Source organism: Anticarsia gemmatalis, chromosome Z (genome assembly GCF_050436995.1).
Source record: "Anticarsia gemmatalis isolate Benzon Research Colony breed Stoneville strain chromosome Z, ilAntGemm2 primary, whole genome shotgun sequence".
NCBI lineage: Eukaryota > Metazoa > Arthropoda > Insecta > Lepidoptera > Erebidae > Anticarsia > Anticarsia gemmatalis.
Genome location: NC_134776.1, coordinates 13,619,890 through 13,633,186, shown reverse-complemented (window position 1 = coordinate 13,633,186; position 13,297 = coordinate 13,619,890). Strand labels below are relative to the sequence as shown.

At 33.8% G+C, this 13,297-nt stretch overlaps 1 protein-coding gene across 4 annotated transcripts in view; it reads left to right on the top strand.

The window, feature by feature from the left end:
- LOC142986309 (calcitonin gene-related peptide type 1 receptor-like) overlaps nt 1-13,297 on the top strand; it is a 44,171-nt gene that overhangs the window by 2,415 nt on the left and 28,459 nt on the right. For 2 of the 4 annotated variants that reach the window (XM_076134748.1, XM_076134753.1), the window contains exons 2-3: nt 10,505-10,748; nt 11,994-12,126. In XM_076134748.1, coding sequence (XP_075990863.1) covers nt 10,610-10,748; nt 11,994-12,126 — 272 coding nt within the window. In that variant the 5' untranslated portion in view covers nt 10,505-10,609. Of the gene's footprint in view, nt 1-6,410; nt 6,680-10,504; nt 10,749-11,993; nt 12,127-13,297 lie in introns of those variants that run through there. The other 2 variants (XM_076134752.1, XM_076134749.1) reach the window with 2 other exon arrangements.

The window sequence follows — 13,297 nt, the reverse complement described above, 5'->3', positions numbered from 1 at the left end:
AGCCCTATAAATGGTTTACCTTGACTTTATACACGTTTAAGTTGACTGCCGTCTCTCTGCCACTATCGCAGCTTTAATAGGTTTCTTATTCTACGCACAAAGAACATCCATAAACCATGTACTGGAGACATTTGAAATAGATTAATTACGCACACAAAGGACTATAAAGGCTCTTTTATACGCTAGTAGTGGTTGCAAGGTTGCATATTTCTTTAGCCGTCTGAAATTAAATAATATGATATATACATATATGATTTTTTTACAAATTCCTTATTTTGGCTCTATAAATAGCTTTTTAATACATTATCGATCGTAATGGTAAACCTGTAACGACTGTAGACAAACCTAAATCTAAATATTGTTTAAATTCTCAAAATATGCAATTGCTCATACCTGCATCACGACCAGAAATTTACTGACTCCCACACAAATATTAGTTTAAAAATATACGGATAACCGATAACGCAGTATACTGAGAAAGCAACAAGACTCGCCTTATTTGTAAAACAACACGGAGAGCAGAAGAACAAAATAAATAAATCGACATACACAAGAAAATAACAACTAACTTACGGTTGGCTGTATGGTACGTTTTCAAACGTAATCTTCGGTAAATGCGAATTAAATCTAGCCTTTTATACCATCCGTAATCTGTGTAAGACACGCGTTTTAAAGTTACGCGATTTTTATTGTTTCCAAGCTCTAGTTTATGTACTTTTTCTTACGATAAGCGCTTCCCCATTCAATCTGTTTTCCCTCCATTAACGCGGCCTACATTAGTAAACTTTCAGAAGGCATTTGTATTAATTTACTCAAGATTCCTCTTCCTTCCATTTTAATTCCGGGATTGGGACATTCTTTAAGCAAGGATATGTTTAATAGTTAATTTTGTGATTCTATTAAGAGTTGATATAATAAACGTTGCTTTACGTGGTTCACGTTTCAGAAGCTCTGTTATCAAATCCCATATCAAGTGTTGTGTCGATAAATTTCCTATACGCTTGTCTTCTCTCACATTTCATCAATAAATTTCGGTAGAGTGTGCGTTACGCGTGCCGTAGAAAACCTCTGCTCTTTTTCTTCCACAATTTACAGTTGTGACGCTTAATTATTTATTATAACATCTGCTGGAAGCCAGAATAATGTGTGGCTAATTAATTCAAGGGAACGAACTATACTACTAACATATCAAACAGAAAATTCTTGTATAAAGATTTTTTGGCACAGTAACATAATCCCAACTTTTCTGTCATTTCGTTGCGAAAGTAGCTTGATAACTTTGTTGAGAAATATGTGTTAACCTCCATTTCACGCAACATACATACATATAATCATATATGTGAACTTCCCTGTGTTATGACTATGACGTGACAAAAATTCAAAAAGTCTACTGTTCGGTGTCCTATCCCTCTTTACTGTATTTATACCACAGTGACATAAGTTGATTTGTTTAAAACTAGATTTTCTTACAAAAATTTTGGGCGCCCTAAAAATACTCAATCGTTCCAAGAAACAAGGCCGGATAAATCCGACCCATGTATTCGATTACTTTGATATGAGAGCACTAAATTTAAGCTTCAATCCAGTACATAGATACTGTCAATTTTGATACTTTTGCAGATGGCCATATTAATACTGATAAAATCTGTATTTGTAACACAAAACAATTATTTTAATCAGTTTGATTACTTCAACATGTTAATGTTCATTTTCTCATGTATTAGTTGGGTCACATCTTTCGAAGGCCTGACAGTCCACAAGTCCACACCCACGGAAGGGCGACGGCTCTGATAAAGAATTATTACTCTTGCCATACACGTGTCGCATTGGCATTGAAATACGATTTTTCTCAGTTTCAAAGATTACACACTACGCACTATACTTTAAAACAAATGATTTGTACCCGCTACCCATTTGCAATGTTCATTAATCTGTCTTGATCTAAGCAAACATATTAAATACCTACTTAGTTATTAATAAATGATATTTTCGTCTCCGTTTACTGTACGAAAGATATCAGACAATAAAAAAATCACCAGCTGTGGATTTCTTATCAACAATAAACAAAACATACTTATCCTCTCATATTCCTGCAAGAAATTGCAAAAAGGCCAAATTAAAAATAGGCTTAAGTATATATTTATTCAACAGACATCCGGCGAATAAAATTTATATTATAATGAAGATCGTTTGGCAGACATTTACGAACATGCTTGTAACATAGAGATATTCATATTCTTTGATAATATTTGATGTACGCATAAATTATGAATAGTTAACGATATTATTCTAACTATGGTTTGGTTAGATGTAAAGTAGTAAACAGAATTATGTCATTAAAACTTACTTATTAGTTAGTTGGCGTAATATTTTCAGGAGCACGAGTTAATGTTTGAGGAGGCTGACCGCTTGCAAATTTATTAAAACTCATTTGAAACGCGAGATGTGGCTGATAAAATAAATGTATCTTTAAGTGCCGAAACTATATTTTTTCGAGTAACTTGTTTATCGAGTCATGTAATTGTAGAAATGTATTTATCGTGAATCTAATGTGAAATGTGAACGAATTGTAAAGACGTCATACTTTAGAGCTTCGATTGGAGTCTTCTCACGTTGCCACGCTTGATTTGATTCGGGAATAATACCCCGCTCCCAGTTATAATATGAGCGTAAGGGTAAGGTCATACGCACACATTCATTTGTTATTGCGATTAAACTGCTCAGGTTACGAGCTCGGTACAATTTAATCACATCTGTTAAAGCGTGTTGCTCATGCTTACATAATTATAACCAATTTTATGTACTTAAGCAAAATCTGAAGCACAAAATCAAAAAACAAATATTTTTTTTTTATATGAGACAAATAAATTGGTGTGTACTTAATTGAAATTTAAAGATGTGGGTCGACTACACCCATCTGATTCAGGAAGGATGAAAGCTTTTCTTATTTGTTAAAAGTCGTTGCTGATTTACTAAATGTAAGACGTATGCTCGGGGCGTAGGAGTAGTAATTGTATTGTTCTTTTAGTTAAGTTCTATTTAATCCCGATAAAATAAATTACTTTAGAAACAAATTGTACCTAATCAGATAAATTTGGAGAGAAAATATCTAAAGAAAAAGAAAAAATCGCGAACCGTGCGATAAACTATAAGCGAGGGATATGGAATCACGTACGGCTATGTTATAAACACATAAACTGACTTGAATTGGCTTCTGTCATTTTGCAGAAAGTTATTTCTTCGACCGATTCTAACGCCCAATTTCGTCGTGGTGCTATAGCCCATTTGAGGGCAAGTTCGGCATCGGTTGAGTGCACCAATAGCTAGAGTATACCATGAAATATGTAAAAATGTGTGTTCTACAATTCAAATGAGATACTAAAATGAAAGTACCTACCTCTTACAAAATGTTCTTCTTTATGTCATTCTGATTCTCATTACCAAAATAAATTTTCAGCTTTGGTCTTCTCATTTCTATTTAATATTCATCTTAAGTAGTAATAGTAATGGGTAGATGGGTTCTATTTTTCATGTCTGTATAAGGCGGGTTTACCATCCTAAAATTCAAAGCAAAGGATTTATTAAATTAATTTCAGAAGTCAAAACAGCAACCCTGTATTAATTTATTAAAGCGTAAACAATAAAATCATTTTGACTTCATAACTTCGGCGTGATAAATAAAAGTGGTTGCATATTTAATTGATTAATGAACATCATTCAAAACTATGCGACCGCGTCCTGTATTTTATCATTTTGATTTTCATTTTCCTGTCACCATTTTAATTAGGGTGGCAATTTTCTGCCGATATTATTTGCATGCCATTCCTTTACAACGTGACTGAGTCCTGCATTCCGCCAGGATTAACACGGGCTAGTGGTAAAAATGCCTGGAGAGGAATGTCATTGGTTATTCCAATTTAATATTTAGTTATTTCACTGCCCGACGTGTTGTCGCGATTATCATATCGTATGTACGCGATGGCAGCGATTTTAACATTACTTCAGCATATTTTTGCAGATACAGAAACATTTTTGATTATATTAACTTTGTATGCACGAATCAGGTCCACTGAGACACAAGCTAGTTAGGAGTATACATATCAAATATAAGTTTTGTTTTATAACGACATAAAGAGGTACCTCTAAAGAAGTTTGTTGAGCACATGGTGGTATTGGACAAATTATTTTTTTATCGGATTTACGAGTATTAATAGCGGTCATAGTCGTGATATTGCTGTAAAAATTTCCATAGAATTGTCACACATCAATTAAAGCTAGTTAGCTACTTGTTGACAGACTCGCAAGTCATTTAAGATCGCCTCCTAGTAATAAACCGGAGTAAAATAACATTTAAATAAAAGATAAGTAGACTAGGCAAGCAGTTTTCGTATCACTTCCTCGGAAATATTTCATCCGAGCGATACAACAAAGTTTTTATATGGCTGATGTATGCATACGAATACTAAACGGAAAGAAGAACAACAACATTATACGAAAACTATGTATCTATTCTATTTACGTATTATTTCGAGTTTTTCTTTATGAATGTATATGACAAGAGCCGGGAAGCTATAAAGTATCACCCATTATACATGGCCGTCGTTTACGATATAGTTTGCCGGGAGGCATAAAGTGAACGGTTAATATACGCGAGCTATGAGCCAGTCGTGTGGGGATAATCCCAAACTACGACTCTTTTGTTGATATTCATCACTACGCAAGGATTTTCAACCATCGGATCTGCTCCTTTGATGCCAGTGTCCGAACTAGGGTGCCGTGAAATAGCATTTAGGACCAGTTTCACAGCTCAGTTAGATAACCTATCTGCTTAATAAAGTGATTGTTAGTGTTTAAAACTGTCAAAACAAATTCTATCTGATAAGCTATCTGATAGATATTTAGAAATGTCAAACCGGGCTAAAATATTTATTTTTGAATACCCATCTCACTATGAAACAAAAATAATTAATACTAGCTCACCCGCGCAACTTCGCTTGCGTCGCATAAGAGAGAATGGGTCATATTTTCTCCCGTCTTTGTAACATTTTTGCGAGTACGTGATGTAGCGTGATGATATACCATATAGCCTTCCTCAATAAATAGGTTATCCAAAGTAAAACAATTATTCAAATCGGACCCGTAGTTCCTGAGATTAGCGCGTTCAAACAAACAAACAAACTCTTCAGCTTTATAATATTAGTATAGATTAAACTTCAGTATTACATATAATGTGAGTTAAAGATTTGATTTATGCTCCCGTCTGTACAATAGTTACAAATATATACGTTATTTATTTGTATATCGCATTATTCAATTATGCTGTTTCGTAATGCTCGTGTATTGTCGTTACGGTACAATTTGAATAACTAGATTCGTTCATATTTATGAGATGACTGTATTCGGTGATTACTGCCATATCTGATAACAATTACTCGATTGCTACTGATATTCACGCAGTTACGTCCTTCATTGGCCATTATTTTAGGTTTATGATATGATAAAATATGTAACGTGTTAAACTAGTATACAAAATATAATATATACAAAAAACTTCGAAACATGGTGACCGTAGAAGTCATAATCAAGTATGTCACGATTCAAATTGAAAATTCAAATGTCTTTATTGCTAAAATTGTGGTAATACAATAAATGTGATCTTATAAGTAGGAAGTACAGCACAATTTACCTCATAAGGCATGCAATAGCTTATAATTATAATTTTTTAGGTGTAAACGTATCCTATACACTCTTAATCTCTTATCCTCTTGATTTGGTAAATGATGATTTATATACACATACACTTTCATACATCACAAATATATATTGCTGCTAAATATAGCCCGCGGCTGCTCACATCGAATTTGGTGTTACTCAGCCACCTTACTCACAAAATCTACGAGTCATTCTGATAAGAAAGTGTCTAACATAATATCACTTGCGGCTTATTTCTTAAACCATAATTGGGTCGGCTTCAATGCCAAGGTGAACAAACATCTCTAGACTCTGGTACTACTATCCTACTAATATTATAAATTCGAAAGTTTGTGAGAATGTATGTATGGATGTTTGTTACTCTTTCACGCAAATACTACTGAAACGTTTACGATGAAATTTGATATATAGGTAGCTGAAGACCCAGAATAACACATAGGCTAATTTTTATCCCGGAGTTCTCAAGGGATCGGGATTTACAAGGGAAGGGTTTCCACGCTAACAAAGTCGCGGGCGGCCTCTAGTATAGTATAACTTATGGTGATAGATTAGCAGTAAAGCATTAGCAAGTGACGCACACAATGCACATGTAATTTGCGGTACTCCTGATCCTAATACGTGAATGTAAACAAGTCTGTGTGTGTTGTTCCATTTGCCGTACATCACTTAGTTTAGTGTTGAATCAACAGTGATACACAAACGGTGATGGAGGACACACTAGCCTCAGCTGGCTAATTTTTAGTGTGCATTTAGTGTTGAGCGAAGACTCCGCGATCAGTGAGCGAACGATAATAAAAACGTCCATAACTTTCGTGTTAGTGCTTCCAGTTGCCATCATACATTACTTTTACAAACGGTGACTCATGTAGCCGTGAAATTTTTACTCTAAAGTGTTTAGAGGAATATTAAGATGTATCACTTGAAACGGTGATGTGCTTTATCTTATCTATGTGGTGTATCTTCGATGGTAATGTTGAACTAAGTATTGTTGATAGATTGTAAAGACACGTAAATGTTCTCAATGTTTGTTAGTTATCGTTCACAATTACCGCTAGATCTGAAAGAAATGTTTCTGACTTCGGTCAGATATTTTGAAACGTTTTCTAAAAATCTTGTTATTCCAAGAACAATCTGCGTTGCTCACAAAATTATTTTGTGCACTAGCTGACCCGCGCAACTTCGCTTGCGTCACATTAGAGAGAATGGGTGAAATTTTCTCCGTTTTTGTAACATTTTTTACTAGTACTCTGCTCGTATTCGTCGAAGCGTGATGATATATAGCCTATAGCCTTCCTTGATTAATGGGCTATCTAACACAGAATTTTTCAAAGCGGACCAGTAGGTCCTGAGATTGGCGCGTTTAAACAAACAAACAAACAAACAAACAAACTCTTTAGCTTTATGATATTAGTTTAGATATATCAAGTGGTATTTGGTTACTTTAGCCGCAAAAATAAATAAAAACTACTAATCAATACCAATCAGATAAAATATTCACCACTATTCAAGACATTCTAGTTTATCTAATTATGTAAATGCAGTAAAACAGTGCCTACGTATTCTACGTAAACTAGGTCTCTAAGCGTGAATTCTAATTAGTAAATGAATTCTAAGTCATAAAACGTTTTATCGCTTCTTGGTAAAAAACAAACTATTACTATAGACAGGGACAAAATATTTAAGAGAACAACAAACATTCTTATTCTATGAAGTAAATAATACATCTGATTGAAACGTGTCAGAATTTCTGTTAACGAGTCTATTCCCGACGAGCGTTTCTAATAAATTAAAATTTGTCGTGTCACAGAGACATGATAATAACGAGGTTCGAAGTTGTAAACAATATTCCGCTAATCTTAGCAATGAGACAACATTTGCGAACGTGTATTACAGCACTTCGTTGACTCCTTAACTCACCAATGATTTTGTATATTCTTTGTAATTGTATCATTAACGAATATCAGGAATTCCCCTCTCATTTAACAACCTGCTATATAACAGCTGTTCAGATTTCTCTGGATTTTTCAACTACTCAATGTTTGCATAAGATTACTGGCTATTTTAAAATATGTAGCTAACGATCTATGCATAATATATTTGCGAAATAAGTATGAAGAGAGTAATAAGGAACACCAGTATAAATCGATACGAACAATGCGCGGCGGCCTTGTGTTTAACACAAACATTGGTGCTCATGAAATCGAGCAAAAACCATTATTGCTTATAAAAAGAAAGCGACTGTACGCACTTTTATTTTTATTCAGATTACCACTGGGGTTATACAGTATGCATGCCGATATAATACGGATACATACTAATCAAAAATAGGAAATCTTTGTTTTTTCGTACATAGTTTTTCCGGATAAAAAATTAATGTCTCGAGAAATAGTCGTATGGCGTAATGGCGAGAATACTTTCCTTAAATTTAAAATCACAGGAAAAAACAAGATATCTAAGATTTTCTTTTTTCTTTACTTGGTAAACTAATTTCATTAGTAAAAAATATTAGACAATGTCCAAGTTTAGCCCGACACTAGCATGCAACAAGTGGCCTTCTATCGTGGTCGCTACTTGTTGTCGGCTGTTATTTGCCTGACACTAAAGCAAACAAATGTTTAAAGTATGGCGCCAATCCCACGATCTATTACGCTTTAGCGTGCGTATTAATAAATACTAAGATTACTACGAACAATACTTCATTCCAACAATTACAATTTGTATGGGACTCTACAATGACAATTTAAAATACGATGTATTTTTACTTCAGGTTCAATAAATCTCTTACAATTATAATTTCCGACGAGTTGTTTCATTAACGCACAAGCCTCATAACAAAGTTCTTCTTGTGGTCTCAAAGTTTTCATAAAGAATAAGAACTAATTATTAAACTAAGTAGGCTCACCCCAAATCAATCTCAAAAGTTATTTTTACACAATACTTTCTTGCCTCAACGATATCCGACGACGTTATCTTTTCACTAATCTTTAAACATAATGAATAAACTTTTAATTACAATTTAGTTTGACTTTAATTTAGAAAATAAAATGTGGATTGTTGAACAAGCTGTAAACATTGATTGACAGATGCGTATAATCCAGATGTAGATTTATTAAACAATACTATAAAATGCGTAGGTTTGGTTACATAAATTATTAACGTTTCACAACTCAATACTCTACTACACACATATTTAAATGTTCAACATTTTACAGGTTTCTTCAACTTGTAGATTGGACTAGTCCAGACGTTGCTATGACAACAGACACAACGCTGTGATTCATTTTCTTTTGCATTCGTAATTCTACTATCACTGGAGAATAGTTTGCTTGTTCTAATAATAAACGCGATAGAAGCAGATACGAGTAGAAATAATATATATCTTGCTTTTAAGCAAAAACGGCTTTAATGCTCGGTAGCGATATACGTATGTCAATAACAAACGTACTTCAAAACTTGTTTTTATAAAACTACCGATACTATATTAATGCTCGAACATCACTTATAGATGTCCGGCATATCTAAGAAATGATCCAGGAAAAAAACTATAAAATCAAACACCTGGGCAATAAAACTATCATTACAGGTACATACAACGCGTTGTATTTATTATTAACCATAGCTCCTACCTCTGGGATGAATCACTCATTCAAACATCCTACAAATTGGACGTTAAACTTTTCTTTGGAACATAAATAAGTGCTGGCTAAACAAGGGCTAAAATTAGACAACAATTTAACAAAAAACAATATGACATATTTTAGTAGCGATGCAACTGAGTTGTGAAATCATTTATGGGGAACTTTTAATTAAAACAATCTTCTGTACCGTATAAGTTCTGTTAGTGAATTAATGTTTAAAATGGGTTCTATAGTTTCGAAAATGATCCTCGCAAACCTATTAAGCTTACAACCCCATCATTGCATTCAATAGGAAAAGCAATTACTATTCGTTTGTCCTTCCCAAAAGTAATACGATTAGGATCCTTTCATGTTTAAATACTGCAGATGGCCCACGAAATGGGCATGCAGACTGCAATGATATTAATTTCTAATAACTGTGCATGGACGTTGCGTATAATGGGTTCCTTTCAGCAGACGTGGGCCTACGAAATTGATTTGGTTGTTAAATAGAAATAGATTGCAAAGCTGAAAGGACAGTTCTCTATTCGACATAGACTAAAATAGTTTACTAATTGCTGCAGGTATTACTGGTATTCGCTTTACAGTATTACACATTTAGACCTGTCATTGAGTTGACGGAGATGTGCAATATGTTTTGACAATCTGGTTGTACGAAGCTATAAGCTGTAGCCGAAATTGATCACATTGAAATGCAGCATAAGCAATAAGCACTACTGGTTACTAGGCATTTGAGATATTACACTGTCGGTATTTGAGAATTACTATATCGGATGCATTCGATTAAACCTTCCTCTCCCGTTCTTGTCGTAGCATAGGACTGAATACATTAGGGCAATATGCTGAACGTAGGTAGGATGACCATTTTACATTGGTTTCTAACTTACCGCAGATTCACTTAAAAATACAACCTATACTTATTACAAACATCTCAATAAGGAAGAAGCGGCATAAAATAAACAAAGAAAAGTTAGTAAAAATAGATAAATCGACGTTTCTGAGATGAGCCTTGATAACGCGGCTATTAAACACATTACATCGTCAATGCTAAACGTAGATAAAAACAATCATATTATCTATACACATGCATCAAAGATGTTCAAAAAAATACTATGAACTAAGATAAATAAATTTATCTAAATCTCTTATTTCAGATATTGTGAATTAACGCATAAGAATGTTTATCGTCTTTGAAACGCAACGTTTGTAACTGGCTAAATTCTATTGTGACAATGAACTCTAATTAAAAAGTGAAAGACATGCAAAATTCCACAACCAATCGCACACGTTTCTTCAATTACCGCAATGATCCCAAATTTCAGTTATTTGCAAGGTTACGAAGACAGTGTTTTAAAGAGAATGGTACCCACAGTAGTATCCTCACAGACAATTATGATGGTAAGTGATTTTTAGCTATATTTGTCTTCTATGTCGACACTGTCTTATGTCCCTTCTATAAAAAAAATAACTTATATGTTCATGGATAAGCTAATCATAAACATAAAGATTTTTGACAGGTTCTCCTTATTTATCTTCTCTAAAGTTAAACTACTTTTTAATAAGTCATTACAGTATAAAAACGTCATAATGTAAAATTTTTACAGATAAATACATAAATTAACAATGTCACGGGGTATTTTACATTCCCCAGTGGTCAAAAGAACCTTTTATTTTTTTAACAAATTTTAAATAAAAAGTGCTTCCACGTGTAGCAAGGTTTCATTTGTTCTATGTTCAACTTTGTCTGAAAGTTATTCATCCTGTTGGAGTCTCATCTGGCTTAAAGAAATTACTACAGCTGGTGCCGAGACATTATGTGATATTTAGAGACACGATTTTTATTTTAAGTTGACCACAAGTTTACTTGTAGGATTCATTAGTTACGTTAAAAGGGTAATTCGGCAAAGATTTCCTTATTATCACATCGAAAGTACAAATCGTGCTGCAAAAAACACTTTGCCGAAATTAGTCTGCTCAGTCTTAACATGTAATATTGAGAATTAATCAATCAATCATTGATTTAAAAAGTTACAAGCAACTTCAGGTATCGAAACATTATTTTCGTCATAAACAAAGTATCGTATCGGTTTGAAGAATCCATTTAATAATTAGGCGTGTTAGGCGACTTGTCTTTTCACGGCGATGATGCCTACCTAATGTTATGCACAAACACGCTTAAAAGATTAGATCGTTCATATTCTATACCCTTAATCTATTTATATTGTCATTCAGTTTTCATTATTAAACGGTCTAGACATGGGGCACGAAAACAGGAAAACTCCTCAATTACGTTGAGGAAAACAAATGACGAAAATAAGTATTGAGTTTTTTAATTAGTATGTTTTATTTTCTTTACTTACGCTAATGACTTGCCAAAATAAATTGTGTTCCTGAATTAAATTTTCTAGAGGCACTAAGATAGCTGTCTGGTTTTTATGCCCGAAAATGGCACAAGACTATAAAAAATAACGAAATGCTGTGTTCAATGGGGGAGGGTATGTGTAAAAGATGCTTGATGAGACAGACTTGCCTATCAAAAAAAAGAGCAGCGACTATGATTACTATCTTAATTCCCAAGCTACCTTACCTCTAGACTCTCTTAATCTAAAATGAGCAGTGTTTATCAAGTGTTTGTTTCCACAGAGGATGGTGCGTGGTGTCCGCGTACCTTCGACGGGTTCTCGTGCTGGGATCCGACCCCCGCCTCCGCCACCGCCTTCCAGCCCTGCCCGGACTTCCTCGTCGGGTTCGACCCCCGCCGGTTCGCCTACAAGAAGTAAGTACATCATCACCACCATCACTATCGTCATCATTATCATTCGTAGTCCAATTTTACCCACTTTATCTAAGACTGACTAATAAATTTAATTAACTACTTATTAGGTAGAAAGGTATAAAATGTACTATTCTGTATTTCAAATATACGTAATCGATGGTTAGCAAAAAATACAGCTGTAAGAGTTATTTCAAGAGTGACTTTAGAAATGGCTTCGTGAAGAGCTTGCTTTAACTTTTTTTAAATTTATAAAGAAATAATAATAGTTACATAAATCATCACCGCATATCTAGTTTTTATCTTTGCTTTTAAAAAATGATATCTTTCCATAATAAAATATTATTATTGTCTGACTGTCAGTCTGTTCTACGACAATAACAATGAGCCTAATTTCGTATTTAATTTTTTTGTGCAAATCTGACGTTTTGCTCAGGAATAGTTCTCACAATAAATCACCATACGTACTCGTCCATCAGATATTGTGCGTATACGCGATACGCGCTATACTATTTTATTCCTGTATTATTATTAAGCTGTCTTTGTGGTCTAAATGATAGTGTACATACGATTTTTGATCACGAGATCTTGGTTTCAACTCCCCAAGTCGGGTAAGTGCAATTAGGCTTTTCAAATTATATTAAAGTATTTTCAAGAATACCTCGGAGTTTGTTAACAAGTCCAGTATAATTAAATGGCGATAGGCTTTCATACTTTTACTTGGGTCTAATATAGTTTATTGAAAACTGCCTCTGTTGTATGCGACTGCCGAGTAAGAGGTCACGGGTTCGAATTCCGGGTTGGGCCAAAACAACATTGATTCTTATTAGGCTATATGTGAACGTTGAACGATATAATTGTATTTATTCACGTTGAGAACAAAAGGGTCGTTTTCGGTAACATTGAACATCATTATATCTGAAATCATTATTTTCATTTCAGTTACAGACAGTTGTTTTCATACAATTTTTCCTCTTTCTCTTAGTTATAATTGATTCTACGTATGTAAGTAAAAAAACACAGTACACATGATTTACGAACAGTAAGCAATAAGAAACCGTAGATTTTACCTCTAAACTGATTTAAATCAGCTACTCTTTTACAATGATTACTTATGATCTTATGAAATATACGAAATATTATTTTGTGAAAATTAAATCTAAACTTATTCGTA